Source organism: Aotus nancymaae, unplaced genomic scaffold (genome assembly GCF_030222135.1).
Source record: "Aotus nancymaae isolate 86718 unplaced genomic scaffold, 86718_ANA_hifiasm-v0.15.2.pri h1tg000011l, whole genome shotgun sequence".
Lineage (NCBI taxonomy): Eukaryota > Metazoa > Chordata > Mammalia > Primates > Aotidae > Aotus > Aotus nancymaae.
The window spans coordinates 54,707,634-54,733,925 of record NW_026988422.1 but is presented as its reverse complement, the minus strand read 5'-3'; the positions used below and the strand labels follow the sequence as shown (position 1 = coordinate 54,733,925).

General features: G+C 35.3%; 1 protein-coding gene across 5 annotated transcripts in view; it reads right to left on the bottom strand.

Annotated features, from left to right (window-relative positions):
* The window catches only part of PCNX1 (pecanex 1), a 208,747-nt gene that overhangs the window by 78,682 nt on the left and 103,773 nt on the right, over positions 1-26,292 (bottom strand). For 3 of the 5 annotated variants that reach the window (XM_021675042.2, XM_012438164.3, XM_012438162.3), the window contains 8 exons: positions 26,186-26,243; positions 24,499-24,716; positions 18,836-18,989; positions 11,119-11,151; positions 8,063-8,234; positions 7,452-7,562; positions 5,606-5,697; positions 144-253 (listed from right to left, as the gene is read on the bottom strand). In XM_021675042.2, the coding sequence (XP_021530717.2) occupies positions 144-253; positions 5,606-5,697; positions 7,452-7,562; positions 8,063-8,234; positions 11,119-11,151; positions 18,836-18,989; positions 24,499-24,716; positions 26,186-26,243 (948 nt within the window). The remainder of the gene's footprint in view (positions 1-143; positions 254-5,605; positions 5,698-7,451; positions 7,563-8,062; positions 8,235-11,118; positions 11,152-18,835; positions 18,990-24,498; positions 24,717-26,185; positions 26,244-26,292) is intronic. The other 2 variants (XM_021675043.2, XM_012438163.3) reach the window with 1 other exon arrangement.

Sequence of the window (26,292 nt, the reverse complement as noted above, 5' to 3'; positions counted from 1 at the left end):
GTTAACATATTTTGAAACTTAATATAGATTAGGCCAATAGCACTTTGGAAAGGCACTGGGAAAAAGAAATTTTGAAAGTTACTTAAAAAACATCACAAACTTACTTAAATTTCTTTAATTCAGTAACAACTGAGTTCACTTACAAAAGTACAGATGGATCACTGCTTTGTCGGCTGAGATGATAAGACACTGCCACTAACAAACCACAAAAAATGGAAAATAGTACTGGAATATGCTGACCATCCCAAGAATCCTGTGGAAATATGAATTTAACAGAATTATATGCTTCTAATTTACAATATAGTACATAATCCTTTTATGTCAGTATTTTGGAAAAGACAATGAACTTAAATTCAACAAAATTTTTAGCCATGTTAATTGCATTTTGTTCCAGAAAAATTTAGATTTATTATTTTCTGATGAGCTAGAATCTAGACACTAGATGTCTTTGGTACTAAAGCTACAGATTTTTTGGGCAAGGGGGCATGGGAGCTCTATTCATACACTAGGAATAATTCGCTTTTGATGCATGTGGCTATCAATTCTTTAACATTTTAAGTGCTATTAAAAGTTTGTAGTAAACTGTGTTCCTTTTTGAAGAATAAGATATATTGATACAGTAAATTTTATATACAATAATAGAGCAGAAAAAGATAATACATGATACATTAGGCAAAAGAAAAGGCTGACATTTGGTGTGTTGCTTTCTTCATGCCTTTGCCCATATAATATATATGTCCTCCACAGCACTGAGCAGGCATTCAGTAACTGTTTTCTGAATGAATGAATGTGCAACCCTAGAAGGAGATACCACAAAGGCTAACTTTCAAGGCCACCACACATGTGGTCACTCCAATGTGAGCTCTGCTCATTGTAGCATATCTGGAGTCTATCAGCATGACAGCTGGCAGAGAGTGGGCAATACGCTAACTGGAACAGGTAACAGTTCTTAAGTATGTCCTGTGAGGTGGACACTATTCTAATCCTTCATTGTTCTCTGGAGATTCGGAAAGGAAACATGGTAGGAGTGGGGACCCAAATGGTGGTTTTTAATACAACTTGCTTTTTTTCCCCACTTAAAAGTAGACTTGAAAATTGTTTCACATCATAACACAGACATTTTATTTTTTTAATGGCTACATCAAAATCTTATATTGAACACTGTGTAGAGCCGCATCCTTGGATCTTTGTATTTCCCAAATAATTTTTACAATAACCTTGAAAATATGTATTATTACCCCCCAATTTATAGATAAGAAAACTAAGGCACAGAAGAGGGTTTAAATAATTTGTCCAGTTAAGCGGTAGAGCCAGAAAGTGAACCCTTGATATGTTTCAATGTACTGAAAAGAAAGTTAAACAATATCTTAAGAGCTTGAGAATAAAAGGGAGATAAATACATAAGAAAGCAAAGTATAGGAGAAAATAAAAGATATGGACGAAGAGCATTTACCCAGTGATAATAAGGTAAATATATCAGGTATATGAGGGAGACAAGAGAGGCTACAACATGTGTAGTCAGGCTGGGATGAGAGAAAGTTAAGTCAAGCCTCTGGGAGACCCTGTCTTGAGCGATCCGCTTTCTCAACAGGAGGAAGCATTCTCTCTCTCCCTCTCTTCTTCTCTGTCTTTCCACTCCTAAACCCACTCCTTGTGTGTCTGTGTCTTGAATTATTTCTTGGCGCGAGACAACGAACCATGGTGCCTAGAAAGAGCTATGAAGTTTGCCATTGAGGAGTTCTGCCTCTGGTGCCTGTTTGCTCTGTCTCTGATGGCTGCTGGAAAATCTGCTCATGCTGTGAAGGTGCTGAAACAGTGTATCTACCTAAAGCCAGACAATGCCACCATCCCTCTCCTCGCTGCCAAGTTATGCAGGAGCTCCCTGCACTGGTTGGAAGAGGCTGAAAAGTTTGCCAAACATGTCACTGATGTGAGAGAGAAAACATCAGAGTTCAAGGCCAAAGGCCACTTAGCTCTGGGACTCATGTACAGACGTGAGCAGACACTACAGTGCGAGACGTCCCACCCATGGAGCTGTTGAGCTGCAGGGCTGGGCTACCTAAGTCTACACTGCAGGATTCCCATAGTCCCCTTCTGTCCCAGGATGGTGTAGAGGTTGGAGCATTCTTGTGTGCTGTCCTGTGGGGTTCCCGTGCTGCTGTCCTCTTTGCTTGGTCTGACAGGAGAATAGAAGGGCAGGATGGAGGGTTCTGTGCCAGGGCTCCTGGACCTTGTTTTCAGGTGCATTATGCTGCTGGTGCACTGGGCACCTCACTGGGCCTTGAGTGATGATTTGCCCACTCAGCCTTGCACCTGCCCCTGTCCCAGCACTTGGCCTGGGCTGCCCCATGTGAAAGGATGTTGGATATGAGGTATAAGAATGTAGAAGAGTCAGGGACAGACACCTCCAGGAAGCTTCCCTTGACTGGTCAGGAAATGCCTCTTTTCCATTTGCACATTTTAATTGACAGATATGTACACGTGCGGTGCAGCTGCTCAACAGACACCCAAGGGCTCTTGGGTGCAGTGATTTTGGATGTACTTAGAGTTTTGGTGGAAGGGCTTCTGGCTAAGAAAAAAGTCTTGCATACTTAATGAAGTTTTCAGTGATGTTTGCAGAAAGTTTAAATTAATCTTTTTCTGAACTGTTACTATTCTTTAATCATGTTGTTAAATATAACAAAAATGTAAAAAAGAAATCTCAGAAACAAATGGGTAACTTAATGAATTTGAATTAGTATAAGGCAAAATATCCTTATAACCATGACCCTGCTCAGGACCTCATTTATGAAATTTGAATTAGTATAAGGCAAAATATCCTTGTAACCATGACCCTGCTTAGGACCTCATTTATGATGATGAGCAAAGGAATATGAGAGACAAAAGCCATAACTTCCTAGACATAAGCAGGGAATCTGGCTTTGAGCTGCTTAATGGCCAAGGCAAATTTTAAAATTAACACTGGCTATATGGGGAAAAAACAAAACAAAACAAATACAATACAAAAATGCATTCTAGATTTCTTAGGGAAACAAATAAGAACTGGCTGTCATCAAGATTTAAAAGAAACATCTTCCCCCCAACAGACCCCAGTGTATAGCACTCCCCTCCCTGTGTCCATGTGTTCTCATTGTTCAACACTCGCCTATGAGGGAAGGGGACAGCGGGGGGTGGGGAGTTGGGGAGGGATATCATGGGGAGAAATGCCAGATATAGGTAAAAGGGAGGAAGGCAGCAAATCACACTGCCACGTATGCACCTATGCAACAATCTTGCATGTTCTTCACATGTACCCGAAAACCTAAAATACAATTAAAAATAAATAAATAAATAAATAAATAAATAAATAAATAAAAATAAAAGAAACATCTTGATTGAGTCTTTACAGGAGGGATACTAAACAAAGCACCGAAGGACATCAACGTGACAGCCCTGTGATAAAGGGACCACTGTTTTCTTACACACACTCTTGGAAGGTGCCTCTGTGCAAAGAGCAGGCAAAATGCTGAAGAGAAATGTGGGCAAGGAAACCCTAGAGGTGACCAGACAGTCTAGTCCAAATGCAGCTCTCAATGGTTTAACCTAATCTAGGGATATAAACTAGAATACGTTCAGGAATAAATGAACCACATGCATTCTAAACAATCTCCAAAAAAAAGAGAGAGGGAGAAACAGAAAGTAAGTCAAGCCTCCAACTTTCATAAAGGGCAGTCCATGGGTTCTGCTGAAGATGTCAGAAAATACAAGAAAGAGAAATAAAAAGTAGACATATGGAGGTAATGCCAAAAAGAATCAGTTAAAAATAGTAAGTCTGAGGAAGGTAAAAGGGGTTAGGAGATTGCTGTTCTTGCTCTAAGTCCTGTAAAACTATTTGACACTGTGATATAGAATGTACAACTTTAATAAATATTAAAACTAAAATATATATATATATATATGTCCAGTACAACCACTTTGGAAAACTGTTAATTCCATTTCTAGGTATTTATCCAAGAGAAATGAATACACATGTCCACAAAAGGACTTGTACGATGATGTTCACAGCAGGCTTATTCATAATATTTCTCAACTAGAAACAACTCAAATGAGCATCTCTAAGACAGTAGGTAAACTTTGATATAGGCATACAATGTAGGTAAGAAGGAATTAAAACTAAATGGAATACTTATCTACAATAAAAAGAAACAAACTCCTGATACACACAATGTGGATGAATCTCAACAGTATTACACTGAGCAATTAAGTCAGATACAAAAGAATACATATGGTACGATTTCATTTCTATGAAATTCAAGAACTGCAAACCTAGTGTATAGTGAAAGAAATAACAACAGTAAGTATTAGGAGAGAGAGGAAGAAATGTGAGGAAACTTTCTGAGGTAATGGAACTCTCTTAGATCTTGATAAGGGTATAAATTACATAGGTGTACGCATTTGTCAAAACTGATTTATCGGATTGTGTACTTCAGATAGTTGGATTTCACTGTATGTAAACTTTGCCTCAACTAAAATAAAACAAAATGAGTATTTAAGAAAAAACCTAAACAAAAGATGCCTGTCTTTATTTGACAAATACTTGACACTACTTACCCCTCTCAGACAAAAGAAGAGCATTCTTATCTCAAAATGACCTGTTCATTTAGATTAAAAATTTAGAAATATCATGTACTGAAAGCAATTCATAAACACTACCACCTGTTGTCTGTGCCCCTACTAATTCGTATGTTGAAATTCCCACCCCCAGTGTGATGGTATTAGGAGGTGGCACCTTTGGGAGGTCAGGAGGTCCTGAGAGTAGAGTCCTCATGACTAGGATCAGAGTCCACATAAAAGGAACCCCAGAGGGCAAGTCCTGTTTCTGCCACTGAGGATATAAGAAGCTAGCTGTCTGCAACTGGGAAGAGAGACCTCACCAGAACCTGACCATCCAGCACCCCAATCTCAGACTTCCAGGCCCCAGAACTGTGAGAAATAAATTTCTATTGTTTATAAGCCACCTTGTCTATGGGTACTTTGTTAAAACAGCCTGAACTGTAAGCCTTAACTAAGATAGTTAACTACTACCTCTATTGAATCACTAACTATAAAAATTTTTAAATGTTTATGATTACAACTTGTTGACAATCTTTTAAAGAGAAGTTCATAAGGCTCATCCAGATCTTCTAATCCAATAATGACATTAAATTTCAATGTATTACTTTTTATTAGCATGCATCTTAAATTGTAGTCCCTGAGCTTGTTTTAATGAGTTTAAAAAAACTTTGATATAAAAAGCAGTTAAATTCTTAACTAGAATTTTAAAATTAATTTCATATCCTGTAATTATGCCTACCCTTATAGCAGATGAGCCTAGTTTTCCATAATCTGTTCCTAATATTAACCTATGACTACTACAGGAAAAAGAATTTTCTTTTAGTGATGGTTAACTATTAAACCACTTTCAAATTCAAAGTAGTTGAGAATGAGAATAATGTTTAACATATGAAGACCATGAAAATTAATGCTAAGTGGCAACAGGGGAAAAAATTATTATTAGTTGATTTTAAAACAACCCTCATATAGAAATATAGCCTTAAAGACAAAACACACTACATTTATTGCTCACCTTTAAAGCTCCATAACATAATCCATACAATAAGGCTACTGCCACAATGCTACAGACAAAACTGTAAAGTGCTGCAAGCAGGCTTGTAGTGGCTAGACAGGGAAAGAAAAAGGAAAGAAATATGTTATAAAAACATATGGAAAAAAATTTAAAGGTCACTGAAAAGCATTTAAAATATTATAATGTCAACAATCATTAAATATCTACTAAGTTGAATTCAAAAAATTCAGTTACTTCATTTTGTTCTTTCAGAAAGATTTTGACATGACAAAGATTTGCTATCCTGAATCTTTGCTACCAGATAAAATACATTCATCTTGGAAGTAATGAACATTTATATGTAGCAAGAAAAAATTATACCTATAATATGCTTCAAGAATATATCTTATATTAACAAAAAATGTGGAAAAATGAAGCTTTCAGAGCCTGAAAAGGAACTGGAGATGTATTAAGTGTTCACTGAAAGATATTTATCTATGTAAACAGAACCTATGTTACCCACAGAAGTAAATCTGTATTCCCATGTGTTAATTTTCAGAAAAAGGTATAGATCTAATTGCTAGCAATAGCAACAACAACAAAATAGATTCAATGGGAATATTAGTAATAAGGAATAGGGAATGGCTAAGATATTTAGACTTTAGTTTTAAAACATGGGTAACATTTCCTTCGATAGTAATTTAATAGTAATCATAAATCTATATAAAAAATTCCTTGTGAGATATTAGAAACCTAATACCTTGCACAAGATTGTAAATTATAGTATGACAAAAGTCCATTATCACAAATTACCTACATTAAGCCCTCCTCATAGTATTTACAGTAATATAATACCAAGAATAGTCCCTAAATATTAGAATTGTCTTCTACCCATTAAGCTATGCTGATTGATGAAATCAGTTCTGTCTTAATTCAATCCCCTCAAAGAATTTTCAAAACATTAAAAATTCTCTAGTATAATACACAGCAACATAGAAAAAGCTCAGTTTGTACTTAAAATTAAAGCCATGATGTCGATATTTTATCACCAGAGAGGATTTCAATGCATATGCTTGGAAAATAAATGAGGCCTGAAGATGTGAAATGTGTAGAGAATGAACTATAAAGTTATAATAATTTCTTTCCCTTTCATTTTCTCTAGTTGCACACTCATCTTTCAGTAAAATTTTCAATGATTATACTAAATAATGGTATATTTTAACCATGGTGTGTGCCAAATAATTATTTTCAGGTTCTACAAACCATTATCTATTCCAGAGTAATATGGCTACAGTCTTATTTTTTAAATAAAATATACATATGATATACGGAAATAGATTTTCTAAGTATATCAGTTCATAGCCACACAGTCTATTCAGTGAACAGAGATAGTCTTTAAAAGCTTACTTATTAGTAAAATGCTTTTAGATTCTGGTTTTGGTGTTAGCATTCTAAGGATAAAACAAAACTCGGAAACCAAATACAAAGACCTACTAAATGCACATACTGGTTTAAAATCCAAATATAATGCTATGTATCAAACTTCAATCTCTTCAGGATAGATGATATTTTATAAATACCTAAGTACATACAGGTTCCATGTAAACTCACTATAACTTTAAGTTGCAGACATTATTTTATCACTTCTTACACATCTGCTTCATTATACCTGGCTCTTTCTCTACAGTAGCAGACCTGACTATTTTTTCCTATTCACATTAATTGCTTCTCAGTCTTAAATGATTTAATGTCTTTTTTTTTCCTAATTTCAAGCCTGAAGCAAAAACCAGAAAAGCATTTCAATGGTCAGTTGATTACTTCATGATCTATAAATGTAATACTATAATGTTTATAAAGAAGTACTTACCATTACCACCAAAGATATGAATATCCAATTGTTCACAAAGGTACATTACAAATGTATTCACCTGAGGCAGGAGACCAATGAAAAACACTATTGGGAAACAGAGTGTAAACACTATAAAAAGAAATAAAAGTATATTTTAAAATATTATCCTGTATCCATTCTTGTGTCCACTGAGAGGTCATAATTAATTTTTTAAAACCCCAAATTAACATAAACTACTAAGCAATTTTTATAAGATAGCATTTGAAATGATATATCTCAACATAATTGCTTGGGTAGTAAATAACATCTTTTCAATCATTAACAATACTTTTTAAAGTTATTTCAATCATTTTCATTTTCATATAATAGAAACTTAAATAACAAATCAAAAAAAATTTTTCCATTACATCTACTCCAAAAACAAAAGAATTACTATAATACTTGTTCATCATTAGCTTTATTCACTTATAATAGTCCTATCACTTTTGTTCCTCAGAGAATATTATAATAAACAGTAAAATAAGATTATTAAAAGCATTTTAAGCTGTATAATTGATATATTTATCAGTAAAATGTTGATATACAAATACATTAATTTTAAGATTAGAGATACTTTAAAGATGACTCACCTATAACTAAATCCCTGGCTGATATAAACACCAGTGGATTGGTGAAAGTTATTCCATATAATTTGAACTTGGTTGCAGTCAGGTTTCTGCTACCATAATCCAAGAGCCAAATAAGACCACAACATAAGCAGAAATAAACTGGTCTACTGTAGGCAATGATACGATTATGACCCTGAAAATGATATTTTTTAAAAGTCAGTTTATAGTTAATTTTAAAAGTCACAAACAACTACTGAGATCATTGATGGCTTTATTCTAAGGGTTCAAAATTTTTCCATATGGAAGCCAGATGTCTGACAGTCACAGAAGGGATTAACAAATGTAGAAAGAAGGAAGAATAACAGAATGAACTCTGAGATTCTGGACTGAAACAGAAGTATCAGTGTGAATTTTTTGTTTTTTCTTTTGAGACAGGGTCTCACTCTGTTGCCCAGACGGGAATGCAGTGGCATGATCACAGCTTATGGCAGCCTCAGCCTCCTGAGCTCCAGTGATCATGCCACTTCAGCCTTCCAAGTAGCTGGGATTACAGGCACATATCACCATGCCTGTACTTTTTTTAGAGATGGGGTTTCACCATGTTGCCCAGGCTGGTCTCAAACTCCTGGACTTAAGTGATCTGCCCACGTTGGGCTCCCAAAGTCTCATTATTTTTAATATGCATAAAAACAGATAAAGGAATAGGTAAAACCTATGTATATACATGTGTATATATGTATATACATACACTTCCTAGCTTTATCCACTGAGAGGACCTAGATGCAATGAGATTGTAGCAATAAAGATTACTAGCAACCAGATCTTACTTTATAAATACCATTACCTACCAAAAAAGATGGGGGCTCCATAGAGAAAAGACTGGTTTCTGGCTACGACAGGGAAAGTATAAGATGACCCTGGAACATATTGTTGTGACAAAAAGGTAGAAAGTACTTAAAGAATGATAGAGATATGTCAAAAGGACACAGAAAGCAGTGTGATGGACTCCCAATGGCTAAATCAGGGACAATCTGAGCATCAAAATAAATACTACTAGTAACGTTATAGTACATTGAATAAAATAATCCATGTATCCACACCAATACATACCTACATATATAAAATAGAAGGGAAAGCTCTTCCTTATAGTATTAATAAAAGGTCAACTAATAAACGTAGAAGGAATGATGGGATGAGAAAAATCACCACTTGGCAACCATCAAATGATAACTGAATCAGGCAAGAAACATGAGTAGACACTAAAACTACTAGATAGAAATTTATGGAGTAGGAGGACACATATACAATCTTGAGGCATCTCCCTATGAGGTATTTATTTTATTTATTTATTTGAAATATTTATTATCTGCAAGAGAAAAACAGTAACATTCCAGTAAAGTAGTTGTTCTTAAGGAATTGGGAGGGGGTTTTGCTCCCCAATGCACATATGGGAGTATCTGCACACATTTCTGTTGTCACAACTGGGGAAGTGGTGCCACCAGCATCTAGTGGGTAGCACTAGAGAGAATGCTAAATATTCTACAATGCAATGGACAGCATCCCCTACCCTCAAACAAAGAATTAGCTAGCCAAAATGTTAATACTGTAGAGATTTCAGACACCCTGCAGACAATACCCTTAACCAGAAGATCAAAATTAGCATCACTAGTAACAGGATAAATCAATATATGCTTCCTAATATGATGCACTTTTGTAGTATTCCTACTTAAATAAAAGCATGGCCTTATCAAATCAAAAGAAACATCTTCAGCACCATAAGACAGGTGAAAATATAAAAAAAATTTAAAATTTTTTTAAAGAAAGAAAATCAGACAAACTCAAATTGAGGGATGGTCTATAAAATAACTGGCCTGTATCCATCAAAAATTTCAGTATCATGAAAGACAGCTGCTGAAGAATTGCTTCAGATTAAAGGAGGTTTAAGAGACCAAACATAATCAGGGACTTTCTACTGCCAGTGAAGACAATGGGCAAAACCTGAATAAGATCTGTACATTAGAAGACAGCATTTTATCAGTGTTAATGTTCTAATTTTGATAATTATATTGAATTAATATACTTTGCTTCTAAGAAACATACACGGAGACATTTAGAGGTAAAGGGGCATCATGACAGCTAGAAGAGAGAAACGAGAAAAGAAAATCACATGCTAGAAAGGGATTAAGCAAATATGGTTAAGTGTTAACACGGGGATCTGGATGAATTGCATTTGAAATTCTCTGTACTACCCCTGCAACATTAAGTTTGAAATAACATCAAAACAAAAAGTTAAAAAGCAGTGTTTCCATATATCATTACACTTCAAAAATATTCTTACAAAATAGTAAACATAATCAGTCAAAAAATAAAACCCACACTTGCCTCCTGGTTTTATTTTGCTCATCCATTCTCATTATTCATTATTCCAGTGAATGGATTAAAAAAATTATATTCAAGGAAAAATGATAAACTATTCTTGAAGTCTATTTTTGAACTACTTTAAACAGAATATCCTTTGTTCTATTAAATACTCAATTTAGATCTAAAATGAATCACACTTCACAATAAATACTGCTAGGCAGATAATATTTTTGTCTAAAGTCACAAAGTAAGTAACAGTTTTTATTCAATGGCCTTAACACCAGACTAATATATTATTTCTTTATTCTTCCTCCTAATGGTTACTCAAGTGAAATAATATAAAGGTTTTCCTACTTCAAAATTATATTTTCAATACCTATTCACAAGCTATTATTCAAAACTTATTAAACACAAATAATCATCAGTTTATAAGAACCATGTCTACTCCCTAAAACAGGCTGTCAAAAAATGAATTATTATGCTCAATTTCAACCAAGATTTAGAGTCCACAAGTACAGTGTCATTTTATTTCAAGCAAACAAAACACCTGTATTTCTAGTGGTGTGTCAAAACATAAATGAGGAAAATAAAACATAAATTTTAGTTCAGTCTGATGCATTCCAAACAAAACAAAACAAAACACACAAAAAACAAACCACAAACGCTTTGATAAATATTAAGGAACTACAATGCGCAGTCATATTAAAGTGACTTACATGTCTGGGAGAAGAAGAATCTGGTTGAACACTCTAAAAATGAAACAGAAAGACAAATTACACTCCTGAAGTCCTGCTAATCTTACAACCAACTTTCAAAATGCCTGAAATGGGGAGCCGCGGTGGCTCGAGCCAGTTGTCCTGGCTCTTAAGAAGGCGAGGCTATGCGTTCAACGTCAACCTGGGCAATATGAGAACCTCTCAAAATGCCTGAAATGATTTTAAGTAAATATTCCACAACCACAAAATGACCTATATTAATAATTCTGTTCCAGAGATGAAATATCAGCTCCAGATACCAGTGTCACTGTGATATTAAAAACATCTCAAATCTTTCCTGACAAAAGTCAGAAAAAAAGATTATTTATTATTTATTTATTTGTAACTATCTTAAAGTTTCTGCAATAGCATATGATAGACAGATCCATCTTACTGTTTGGCTTACTGCTATGTACAAGTATAGTTAAGGTATACTATATACAAGTATAGTATTTCTCACAGGACATCATTCCATTCAGGAAATATACAATAACAGTGGTTAGCTTATAACAAGAATTCTAGTTCTTCCCATAAAGTCCAAGCTTACTAAGTAATTCAATGGTATTTGTAATAAATATCTGCATTTGCATATCAAAATAATCAAGTAAGTTAAGCTGTATCCTTTGAAGAGACTTTATTGACTTCCCATAAAAATGTTCAGAAGGTATTATGCAGCTACTTCCCTAGTCATGACTTTTCTCCCAAGTTTCAGTTCATTTCCAGTGGCATACCTTACACTTTCACTAGGATGGTCTAGCACCAGTCTACCATTCGACACTGGACTGAGCTCACTGAGTTTGGCATTTGGCCCTTGGCCAGATCTGAGTCCAGATAATCTTTAAACTCCTTTAATCACAACACCTATCCTCTAAAAGCTTCTGTTCTTGTCTTTCTTATTCCTGTTTATGACATTATTCTTCTTCTAGGCAACTAGTTACAAAAATCTGTCACCTTTAACTTTTTCCATATTTAACCACATTAACCTGAAAGCAGTGGACAAAATTAATTGGACAACAGAGACACTAGAGCCAGAAAACGAATTTAAATGATTTAAGGCACTAAAGGTATAGTACAAGAACAACAACCAGTAATTTTAACATGGAATCATTAAATGTCATCAAAGGGACTGGATTACTTGTTATTAGGGAACAAGGACGAAGGAGCAGAGACTCTAAGTTTTTTAGCTGGTATATCACTGCCAAAAGCAAAGAAATTGGGAAAGAAATATTAACCAGAAGATGATTAATTTGCTATTTTAAAAATGTCTGTTAGATTTATAGGACTAAAGCTGGCAAAAGAGGTGAAGACTCAGATATAAATCTGGACATAACTCATATACGAAGGCAACAAATAAAGTAACAAACGAGGATGACTTCACTGGCAAGGAACTGTAAACCAAGAAGATAATCACATAAAATCCTAGGGAATTCTCATAAATTAAGTAGTCGAAAGAACAAAGAGGCATCAACAACAACAAAAAAGAGTCATCTGAAAAGTTCAAGAAACTCCTGAGCTAGCTGCAGGAGTTGTTTTTTTCATACCCCAGTGGCACCTGGAATGCCAGTGAGACAGAACCATTCACTCCCCTAAAAAGGGGGCTGAAGCCAGGAAGCCGAGTGGTCTAGCTCAGTGGATCCCACCCCCATGGAGCCCAGCAAGCTAAGATCTACTGGCTTGAAGTCAACCAGAGACACTTGAGCTTGGTAGGGGAAGGTGCATCTACTATTACTGAAGCTTGAGTAGGCAGTTTCCCCTTCACAGTGCAAACAAAGCCAACAGAAAGGTCGAACTGGGCGGAGCCCACCGCAGCTCCCTAAAGCTGCTGTAGCCAGACTGCCTTTCTAGATTCCCTCCTCTCTGGGCAGGGCATCTCTGAAAGAAGGGCAGGGCATCTCTGAAAGAAAGGCAGCTCCAGTCAGGGGCTTATCGATAAAACTCCCATCTCCCTGAGACAGAGTACCTGCGGGAAGGGACAGCTGTGGGCGCAGCTTCAGCAGATTTAAACATTCCTGCTGGATGGCTCTGAAGAGAGCAGTGCATCGCCTAGCACAGTGATTGAGCTCTGCAAAGGGACAGACTGCCTCCTCAAGTGGGTGCCTGACTCCCGTGCCTCCTGACTGGGAGTCACCTCTGATCAGGGGTCGACAGACACCTCATACAGGAGAGATCTGGTTGGCATCTGGCGGGTGCCCCTCTGGGACAAAGCTTCCAGAGGAAGGAACAGGCAGCAATCTTTGCTGTTCTGCAGCCTCCGCTGGTGATACCCAGGCAGATAGGGTCTGGAGTGGACCTCCAGCAAACTCCAGCAGACCTGCAGCAGAGGGGCCCAACTGTAAGAAGGAAAACAAACAAACAGAAAGCAATATCATCAACATCAACAAAAAGGACGTACACACAGAAACCCTATCAGAAAGACACCAACATCAAAGACCAAAGGTAGATAATTCCATGAACATGAGGAAAAACCAGTGCAAAAAGGCTGAAAATTCCAAAAACCAGGACACCTCTTCTTCTCTAACGGATCACAACTCCTCGCCAACAAGGGAACAAAACTGGACAGAGAATGAGTTTGACTAATTGACAGAAGTAGGCATTAGAAGGTGGTAATAACAAACTCCTCCAAGCTAAAGGAGCATGTTCTAACCCAGTGCAAGGAAGTTAAGAACTTTGAAAAAAGGTTAAAGGAATTGCTAACTATAATAACCAGTTTAGAGAAGAACATAAATGACCTGATGAAGCTGAAAAACATAGCACAAGAACTTTGTGAAGCATACACAGGTTACCCACAAAGGTAAGCCCTTCAGACTAATAGCAGATCTCTCTGCAGTAACCCTACAAGCCAGAATAGAGTGGGGGCCAATATTCAACATTTGTAAAGAAAAGAATTTTCAACCCACAATTGCATATCCAGCCAAACTAAGCTTCATAAGTGAAGGAGAAATAAAATCCTTTACAGACAAGCAAATGCTGAAAGGTTTTGTCACCACCAGACTTGCCTTACAAGAGCTCCTGAAGGAAGAATAAACCAATAGCAGCCACTGCAGAAACATACAAAATTGTAAAGACCATCGACACTATGAAGAAACTGCAGCAACTAATGGGCAAAATAACCAGCTAGCATAATAATGGCAGGATCAAATTCACACATAGCAATATTAACCTTAAATATAAACAGGCTTAATGCCCCAAATAAAAGACACAGACTGGCAAATTGGATAAAGAGTCAAGAACCATTGGTGTGCTGTATTCAGAAGATCCATCTCATGTGCAAAGACACACATAGGCTCAAAATAAAGGGATGCAGGAATATTTCCCAAGCAAATGGAAAGCAAAAAAACAGGGGTGAAATCCTAGTCTCTGATAAAACAGACTTTAAACCAACAAAATCAAAAAAGACAAAGAAGGGCAATACATAATGGTAAAGGGATCAATACAACAAGAAGAGCTTAACTAACCTAAATATATATGCATCCAATACAGGAGCACTCAGATTCATAATCAAGTTATTAGAGACTGCAAAAAGACTTAGACTCCCACACAATAATAGTGGGAGACTAACACCCTACTGTCAATATTAGACAAATCAACAAGACAGAAAAGTAATAAGAATATTCAGGACTTGAACTCAGATCTGGACCAAGTGGACCTAATAGACATCTACAGAACTCTCTACCTCAAATCATCAGAATATACATTCTTCTCAGCACCACATAGCACTTATTCTGAAATTAACCACATAATTGGAAGTGAAGCACTCCTCAGTAAATGCAAAAGAATGGAAATCATAACAAACAGTCTCTCAGACCACAGTGCAATCAAATTAGAACTCAGGATTAGGAAACTCAATCAAAACCGCACAACTACATGGAAACTCAACAACCTGCCCCTGAATGACTACTAGGTAAATAAGGAAATAATGGCAGAAATAAACAAGTTCCTTGAAACCAATGAGAACAAAGACACAATGTACCAGAATCTCTGGGACACAGCTAAAGCAGTGTTTAGAGGGAAATTTATAGCACTAAATGTCCACAGGAGAAAGCGGAAAAGATCTAAAATCGACACCCTAACATCACAATTAATAGAACTAGAGAAGCAAGAGCAAACAAATTCAAAAGCTAGCAGAAATAACTAAAATCACAGCAGAACTGAAGGAGATACACAATACACCTTACAAAACAGAAAAATAAACAATGAATCCCGGGGCTGGTTTTTTGAAAACATTGACAAAATATATAGACTGCTATCCAGACTAATAAAGAAGAAAAGAGAGAAGAATCAAATAGATACAATAAAAAATGATAAAGGGGATTTCACCATCAGAGAATACTATAAACACCTCTACACAAATAAACTAGAAAATACTATAAATATCTCTACACAAATAAACTAAAGAATACTATAAACACCTCTACACAAATAAACTAGAAAACCTATAAGAAATGAATAAATTCCTGGACACATACACCCTCCCAAAAATAAATCAGGAAGAAACTGAATCTCTGAATAGACCAATAACAAGTTCTGAAATTGAGGCAGTAATTAATAGCCTACCAACCTAGAGAAAATACTATACCAACAGAGAATACTATAAACACCTCTATGCAAATAAACTAGAAAACCTAGAAGAAATAAAGGATAAATTCCTGGACACATACACCCTTCCAAGACTAAACTAGGAAGCAATCAAATCCCTGAATAGACCAATAACAAGTTCTGAAATTGAGGCAGTAATTAATAGCCTACCAACCAAAAAAAAAAAGCCGAGGACCAGATGGATTCACAGCCAAATTCTACCAGAGATACAAAGGGGAGCTGATACCATACCTTCTGAAACTATTCCAAACTATACAAAAAGAGGGAGTCCTCCCTAACTCATTTTATGAGGCCAGCATCATCCTGATATCAAAACCTGGCAGAGAAACAACAAAAAAAGGAAATTTCAGGCCAATATCCCTGATGAACATCAATGCGAAAATCCTCAATAAAATACTGGCAAGCCAAATCCAGCAACGCATCAAAAAGCTTATCCACCATGATCAAGTCAGCTTCACCCCAGGATGCAAGGCTGGTTCAACATATGTAAATCAATAAATGCAGTCCATGACATAAACAGAACCAATAACAAAAACCACGTGATTATCTCAATAGATGCAGAAAAGGCCTTCAATAAAATTCAACACTCCTTTACACTAAAAACTCTCAAGAAACTAGGGATTGATGGAACGTATCTCAAAATAATAAGAGTTATTTATGACAAACCAATACCCAATATCATACTAAATGGGCAAAAGCTGGAAGCATTCCCTTTGAAAACCAGCACAAGACAAGGATACCCTTACTCACCACTCCTATTCAACACAGTATTGGAAGTTCTGGCCACGATACTCAGGCAAGAGAAAGAAACAAAGGGTATTCAAATAGGAAGAGAGGAAGTCAAATTGTCTCTGTTTGTAGATGACATCATTGTATATTTAGAAAACCTTCTCATCTCGGCCCAAAATCTCCTTAAGCTGAAAAGCAACCTTCAACAAAGTATCAGGATACAAAATGTGCAAAAATCACAAGCATTCCTATACACCAGTAATAGACAAACAGAGAGCCAAATTATGAGTGAACTCTGATTCACAAATGCTACAAAGAGAATAAAATACCTAGGAATACAACTTACAATGGATGTGAAGGACCTCTTCAAGGAGAACTACAAACCACTGCTCAAGAGGACACAAACAAATGGAAAAACATTCCATATTCATGGATGGGAATAATATTGTGAAAATGGCCATACTGCCCAAAGTAATTTATAGATTCAATGCTATCCTCATCAAGATACCATTGGCTTTCTTCACAGAATTAGAAAAAACTACTTTAAATTTCATATGGAACCAAAAAAGAGCCTGTATAGCCAAGACAATCCTAAGTAAAAAGAACAAAGCTGATGGCATCATCAGCTGACTTCAAACTATACTACAAGGCTACAGTAACCAAACCAGCATGGTACTGGGACCAAAACAGATTTATAGACCAATGGAACAGAACAGAGGTCTCAGAAATTATGGCACATCTACAGTCATCTGATCTTTGACAACCCTGACAAAAATAAGCAATGGGAAAATAATTCCCTATTTAATAAATGGTGTTAGGAAAACCAGCCAGCCATATGCAGAAAACTAAAACTGGACCCCTTCCTTACAACTTATACAAAAATTAACTCCAGATGGATTAAAGACACAAATGTAAGATCTAACACCATAAAAACCATAGAAGAAAACCTAGGCAATACCATTCAGGACACAGGCATGAGCAAAAACTTCATGACTAAACACCAAAAGCAATGGCAACAAAAGCCAATATTGAAAAATGGGATCTAATTAAACTAAAGAGCTTCTGTACAGCAAAAGAAACTATCATGAGAGTGAACAGGCAACCTACAGAATAGAAGAAAATTTTTGCAATCTACCCATCTGACAAAGGGCTAATATCTAGAATCTACAAGGAATTTAAACAAATTTAAAAGAAAAAAACAAACAACTCCATCAAAAAGTGGGCAAAGGATATGAACAGACACTTCTCAAAAGAAGACATTTACATAGCCAACAAGCATATGAAAAAAAGCTCATCATCCCTGGTCATTAGAGAAACGCAAATCAAAACTACAGTGGATACCATCTCAGGTCAATTAGCATGGCGATCATTAAAAAGTCAGGAAACAACAGATACTAGAGAGGATGTGGAGAAATTGGAATGTTTTTACACTGTTGTTGGGAGTGTAAATTAGTTCAACCATTGTGGAAGACAGTGTGGTGATTCCTCAAGGATCTAGAACTAGAAATACCACTTGACTCAGCAATCCCATTACTGGGTATATACCCAAAGGATTATAAATCATTCTACTATAAAGACACATGCACATGTTACTGCAGCACTGCTCACAATAACAAAGACTTGGAACCAACCCAAATGCCTATCAATGATAGACTGGACAAAGAAAATGTGCCACATATACACCATGGAATACTATGCAGCTATAAAAAAGGATGAGTTTATGTCCTTTGCGGGGACATGGATGAAGCTGGAAACCATCATTCTCAGCAAACTAACACAGGAACAGAAAACCAAACACTGCATATTCTCACTCTTAAGTGGGTGTTGAACAGTGAGAACACATGGACACAAGGAGGGGAACATCACACAGGGTCTGTCAAAGGGAGAGGTGCTAGGGGAAGGATAACATTAGGAGAAATACCTAATGTAGATGACAGGTTGATAGGTGCAGCAAACCACCATGGCACATGTATACCTATGTACAACAAACCTGCACATTCTGAACATATAACCCAGAACTTAAAGTATAATAAAAAATAATATCTACTACTGTTAAAAAAAAAATAAAGCAAATTCTTATTTTAACAAATACAGTTTCCTTTTAATACAAAAAACAGTTTTTAGGAAGTTCTAATTTACATAATTAGAACTTCCATAAATTTACATATTAAAACATAAACAATTATTTTGAAGATTTATATGCCCCCTTTTGTTCTCTACACAATCTTATGTAAACATCCAAGAAATGTAAGCCTAAAAATAATTATCTTACTCTAATTCAGTAAATGATATAAAATCTTCTGCCTTTTACACAAATATAATTCCATAGCATGAAAAGAAAAGATGCTGGTACCTTAAGTAGTGAGTATTGACAACTGGCTATGACCAGGCAGAACTGGAAGACCCAGATATCTCTGAAGAAGCCTTGTATGAGAAGAATAGATCCCAAAAAAGCCACGAGAATAGCCAGGATGACAGCTAACACATTTTCCAGGATCTCACGATTTCTAAAGATAGAAAAACTTATGAGTAAGTATATTATAAATATAAGAAATTAACTGAATGTTAAAAAGGGAAAGGAAGACATAAATATGAAGTTCATAATATGCTGAGATGTCTTTTTGGTACTGAGTTTGAACAAGGTTTTAGATCATACTTAAAACAAACTAGTTTCATATGGACATAACATGAATTCTTATATACAAATAAAACATGCTACAGTGAATGGTGGAGTTCCAATTACATAACATAGTTTTAGTTTCTATTTTAAAAATATTACTCTCCTTAATATCTGCTTTTCTGTTTCATTGGTTGCAAACAGCTAACCAACGTGGATGGCAAATAAAATATGCATACAAAGAATCAAGTTATGTTTAAAAAACAAAATCTCAAAATAGTTTCTAGAAAATTAAATTTAAAACATTTGTTATATGACAAAGCAAAATTCTGGCACTAAGTGATTTCACCTCCCCCATCTCTGAATCATCTGAAAGAAATAGAAACTCACTTATTAGAATTACTTAAATATGGGCTGTTACATATCTTGAGAATAAAGGTAGGGACAAAAACCTCTATCTGCTTCTATCAAAATTGCTAAGACAATTCTATACTTTATTAAACTGACATTGTAAGAGAAACAATATGATGCTCAAGATTTACATATATATATGTGTGTGTGTATATATATCTATATAAATGAAGATTATTTTTATGTCATACACACACAAGAATCTATCTCATTACTTCTCGGGAAAATTTTATTCACAAAATGTTATACAAATACATCTTTTAGTTTATTTTACATCCTAAAATACTTTTAAGTCATATTTTTAAAGACTATTAAAAAATGAAAAAAAAGCTCAGCACATCTGCTATATAAAGAAAGCAGGACAAAAAACCATAAGCATAGAAGGATATAAGTTCTGCTATTAAAAAATTAAACAAATAGGTTAAAAAGGACAATACATCAAAAATAGCATTACTAACGATGCTTCTTTCCATGGAAGAATTATGGTTTGCCTCTGTCTTCAAAACTTTGTACATATTTAAATTTTCTACAATAAGGAATTACTTTTATAATCATTTAAAAAAAATTTTTTATTAACCCAATTCCATATTTATCACAATCAATTGGGCCTAAAAATAAAATTCATAAACATCTTTGTACTATTTCCTTTAATGGTTCTACCAGATAAAAAAGTTCAATAATATTTCCAAATCAGTACGTTACTGGCATTTCTATTTGATTTTAGGTGGTAGTTATGCAATTTCAGATTTGCTAAATTCAATGACCTCTTTTCAATCCTTGGCCTGCCTGAATAGTGCTTGTCATTGAACATGTCTTGTCTTGTCTTTAGTTTTTTAAAAATTTTCAATTTTGATGAGTCCAATGTATCAACTTTTTTTATTGATCTTGTTTTTGGCGTCATAGCTAAGTAATGTCTAATCCAAGTTCATAAAAATTTTCTCCTATGTTTTTTTATTTTCCCAGAAGTTTTGTTTTAGGTTTCACATTTAAGCCTATGATACATTTTCATAATGTGGCATGAGGTAAGGCTACAAGTTCCTTATTTTTATTTGCTTGAGATGAGGTTTTGCTATGTTGCCCAGGCTGGTCTCAAACAATCCTCTCACCTCAGCCTCCTGAGCATACACCTCTGCGTCCATCTCTATTTCTCTACATATGTAAATCCAATTGTTCCACCACCATTTGTTGAAAAGGCTACCCTTTCTCCATTTCATTCATCTGAATATTATTTTGATGCCACCTGGGCCTAGAGTTTTCTTTGTGGTATAGTTTCTAAACTACAATTTCCACTTACTTAATACATGTAAGACAATTAAGGTCATGTACTTCTTTCAGAATGAAATTTCATAATTTGCCTTTCAAGAAATTTGTTCATTTGTCCAATGCTGAATTTATTTGCATATAGCTGCTCATATCATTCTCTAATTATCCTTTTAATACCTGTACAGTCTGTAGTGATTAACTAACATTCTTCATATTGGTAATCTATGTCTTTCCTCTTCTTTTTTTTTCTGGTCAGGCAGGCTAAAGGTTTATCAATTGATGTTCTCAAACTTTTCATTTCCTTGATTTTCTTTATTGTTTCTCTGTGTCCTCACTGAATTATTTTGTTCTTTACTATTACGTTTCTTTTGTTCAGTTGGGCTTATGTGCTCTTGTTCTTCTAGTAAGTGGAAGGTTAAGTCATTGATTTGAGACCCTTCTTTTCTAATCTAGGTGTTTAGTGCTATAAATTTTCCTAAGTACTGCAGTTTAGTGGCATCTACTAATTTCTCTCTTGACATCTTCTCTAATCCATGGGTTATTTAGAAGTGTTATTTAGTTTCCAAATATTTGGGGATTTTCCAAGGTTCTATTTGCTTTAATTTACCATTTAATCCCACTAAGTACGATTGGACAGTGGATCTTTTAAAATTTACTGACTCTTGTATTATGGCTAAAAATATGATCTATCTTAGTACATGTTCTGTGAGCAGTTAGGAAAATGTATATTCTCTTGTTATGGGTGCAGTGCTCTGTAAATGTCAACCAATTTAGGTTGGTTGATAATACTGTTAAAGTTTACTATATATCCTCACTGATTTTCTAAATAGTCTATCAATTATTTAAAAAGAAGTGCTAATTTTTTGTATTTTTAGTAGAGACGGGGTTTCACCATGTTGACCAGGATGGTCTCGATCTCTTAACCTCGTGATCCACCCGCCTCGGCCTCCCAAAGTGCTGGGATTATAGGCATAAGCCACCACACTAGCCTCTGTTTTTACAGTTAAAGTACATTCCTTGTAGGCAGCTTGGAGTTGAATCTTGTTCTTTTTTATCTAATCTGCCAAGTCATTTGTTTCCTATTGTCTCATCTGTTCTTTGATCTTTTTCCATTTTATTGATTAACAGAGTAATTTTTACAATCCATCTTATCTCATTTTGACATATTAGCTACAAGTCTTTTGTTATTTTAATGGTTGCCTTAGGGTAGGTTCTGGTAAGAATTTTTAAAAATATGTTTGTAAAGACAGGGTCTCACTAGGTTGCCAAGGCTGGCCTCAAACTCCTGGGCTCACAAGTGATCCTCCTGCCTTAGCCTCTGAAAGAGCTGGGATTACAGGTATAAGCCACTGTGTGCAGCCTAGGGTTTACAATACACATTTATGACAGTCTACCTTCAATATCTACAATACACATTCATGACAGTCTACCTTCAATGATATATCACTTAACATATAAGAAACTTACAATAGTATGCTTTTATTTCTCCCTTCTCTGCCTTTGTGCTATTATTATCATAAATTTTACTTTTACATGTTATAAACCACACAAAGCATTATTTTTGTTTAAACAGTTAACTCTTAAAGAGATTTAATTAATAAAAAAAAATCTTTTATATTTATCCATGTAGTGACTTACCATTTCCATTTATCTTTGTTCCTTTGGGTAGACTCATATTTCCATCTGAGATAACTTTCCTTCTGCCTGAAAGACATCTTTCAACATTTTTTGTAGTGTGGGTCTGCTCATAAAGAATTTTTCCTGATCTGAAAATGTCTTTATTTCACTTTGGTTTTTAAAAGATATTTTTGCTATGTATAGAATTGTAGGTTGATAGGGTTTTTTTCTTTTCAGTGCTTTAAAGATGTTCCTCTGCTGTCTTTTCATTTCATTATTTCCAACAATAAAAAGGATATCTTCCTTTTCCTTGCTCCTCTTTCTCTTGCAATTTAAAAAGTTTTATCACTGGTTTTGAGTAGTTGTGTGTCTTGGTGTAGTTTTATTCAAGTACTTTATGCTTAAGGTTCACTGGGCTTCTTGAATGTGATAGTTTTCATCAAATTTGGAAAGTTCTCCACCCTTATTTCTTCAAAATCTTGGTCTCCTTATTTCCTCTTGTAGTTGTCCCACAGCTTTCTCTCATTGTGTTTTTATACTCTTTTCATTGGGGACAGTGGGGAGAAGACTCTTCTTTCTGTTTCATTCTGGATAGTTTCCATTGCTGTCTTCAAGTTCACTAATCTTTTCTTCTACAAGGTTCAATCTACCATTAATCACATCCAGTATATTTTTAATCTCAGGGATTATAGTTTTCAACTCTATAAGTTTGATTTGGGACTTCTGAAAGTATCTTCTATGTCTGTAGTTAACTTTTTATATTTTTCTTTGTTTTTTTTTTGTAGTTAACTTTTTAAACATTTGTAAAGCAATTGTAACTGTTTTAATGTCCTTGTCTGCTAATTCTAATACCTATGCAAGCTACAGTTTGGTCTCAACTGATTTATTATTCTTGTTATAGGTCATGTTTTCTCACTTCTTTGCACATCTGGTCATCTTTGAATGCTAGACATGGTGAATCTTAACTTGTTGGGTGCTGTGTATTTCTGGATTTCCATAAATCTTCTTAGACTTTATGTTACTTGGAAACAGTTTGATCCCTTCAGGTCTGTGTTTTATGACTTCTTAGGTGGGTCTGAAGTAGTGCTCCTGCTAGGGCTAATTATTCCCCACTTTCAAAGATCTTCCTGAGTATTCTACACAAGGCACCATAAAACATGAATCATAAACATCTCCAATCTGGCTGGTAGAGAAATGTACTATTTCCAGTGCTGTGTGATTGCCAGGAACTGTTCCTCTATTCCTTTTCACATGGCTCTTTCCCTAGCCTCAAATAGTTTCCTCGCATACAGGAACTTATCCATACTCTGTCAAACAGTCAAGGTGACTCAATGCAGATCTCTAAGGTTCTCTCTCTAAGCAGCTCTCTCCTCTCTGACAGTCTGTCCTATGGGCTCTAACTGCCATAGTCTCCCTGGACTCTTAGCTCTATCTCCTTAACTCAGGAAGTTGGCTGGACTCTACTTCTGTTCTCCCTTCCTGTCTTGCAGCCTAGAAACTCTCTCAGAGCATTAAGCTGGGGCAATTGTAGGGTTCATGTTATTTGTTGTCATCTCTCAGGGATCACTGTCCTTTTCTTTCTCATCTCCAATGTCTTGAAAACCATTGTTTCACGTACTTTGTCTATTTTTGGTTGTTTCACATGGGATATAAATCCAGTCCTATTACTCCATGTTGACTGGAAGCAGCTGTTGGTCACCAAGTTTGCAATACAGTAGACTCATGTGTTTGCCATTAATATAATAGGGTTAAGAAACAGAAACAGAATCTTCCTCTTATAACTGTTACATAGTATTTTGGATTATATTACCTATAATCTTAAGATCATTAACATCTCATATTCTTTGGCTTTTGAGTAGCAGTTGTATGAGTCTCATTGATAACAAAAATAATTTCTTTGTATAAAGTACTAAAATTGCAACAAAAATATTTTTAATGGATTTAAAATAGGCAATGTTTAGAAGCCCTGTTATCTTAGGTTTTATCTCAAGAGGACAAAAGCAGAAAACATTTCTCAACATGATCACCAGTTAAAAACCTCAGTGGGTAATTAAGGACACTTCAATTTAAAATCTACACATATTGTTAATATCATAATATAATCTCACCTATCAAACAGGGCCAAAAGTGTGAGTCTGTCAAAGTTAATGCCAATCCACAGCTGGGGTAGAATCCAAAAACGGTAATAGTGTTTAACCTTTTGGGCAGCTTCTTCTGTTGGGCCATAAGTAGCTGCCAAGTCAGGGCTTAGATCAATGTCCTGTTGCTCCAACAAATCTGTATCAATGGTCAATAGTCTATTCAATCGAATCTGTGGGAGAGAGAGCTAAAAGAAAGTCAGCATTGAAAGGCTGAAAATATCTTCAATATTTATTAAATATGTTTATTCAAAAAAACCTTCAAGATTCAAGAGTTACTCAATTAGCTTATCAGTTATCTAAGCCTCTTAATTTTCTTCTCTAGTACACTCTTTTTTTTTTTTTTTTGAGACGGAGTCTTGCTCTGTTACCCATGACGGAGTGCAGTGGCACAATCTCGGCTCACTGTAACCTCTGCCTACTGGGATCAACCAATTCATTCTCTGCCTCAGCCTCCCAAGTAGCTGGGATTACAGGTGCCTGCCACCATACTCGGCTAATTTTTTATTTGTATTTTAAATAGAGACAGCGTTTCCCATCTTGGCCAGGCTGGTCTTGAACTACTGACCTCGTGATCCATCTGCCTCAGCCTCCCAAAGTGCTAGGATTACAAGCATGAACCACTGCACCCAGGCTACTCTTTATGAATATGATTACCAGAAACCATAGAAGGTGACAATAGGAAGTGAACTAAAACAAAATAAATTAATCAATAAATCTTTCATAAATCATTGACTAGAAAAGTATTTAAAATCTTAAGATTTTCTCAGAGAATGCTTAAGAAAAAAATCTTAAGATTTTATAACTGTAGAGCTAGCGAATCCATTAAAACCACTTATTGTGAATCGTTAGTGGCTTCTCTTCTCCCTGTGACATTTATAATCTTTTCTCCTTAAGCTTTGAACCTTATTATTAGTGTCAAATCTGAGCTCCACTGCACTGGAGCTGATGGCAGCAACTCTTATTTCTTCCCATAGTCTCTTATAATTGTTGTTAACTATATTTCCAAATCCCTTGCCCCTGTTTTTTTGTTTTTTGTTTGTTTGTTTTGGTAGGCTGCTCACTTGAGGCTATACAAGAAATTACTACACTACATTTCTTTTAACTTCAACTCATCTATGCACAAGTTTACCAGTTTCCTTTTCCCCTGAAAACATCAAAAGTTAACTGTATCTGGCACAGTACTAGGCAGCATTTCGCTACCTCAAGGCTCCCCTATCATTTAAAAGTAGAAAACAATAAAACAATCATCTTCCCATGTTTGCTTTCCTATGGAGTTTCCAGGAATACACTATAGCCAAAAAGTAGGGACGGTTTTTACTTTTCAAACACATATCTGGGTACAGTTGAGAAAATTTACTTTCTATATATAACACAGCCATTTCTATCTCTAAGCATTGACAAATACTTTCCAAAATAACTTTTAAAATACTCTATCCCAGGGCTTCTTAACCTTGTACTTTTGTTTCTTATTAAAGGACTTAGAAAAAGAGAGCCACTGGAGGACAAAGACAGCAAAGGTGATTTTTACCATAGTTTGCAAAAAATTTTTTTGTAACTTCATCAATTTTTATGGCTTTTATAGCTATCTATATAAATACATATTTCAGATTTAATCTGAAAACACATCATCTTGTAAAAAGAAGGAAAAACCTACCACATCATGTGGATAAAATCGAACTGAGGTAGAACTGGATACATGAGAATCTGTGTCACTAAAATAAAATAAAAAAGACTTTAGGGAACAGTTTGTCAAACAGAAAG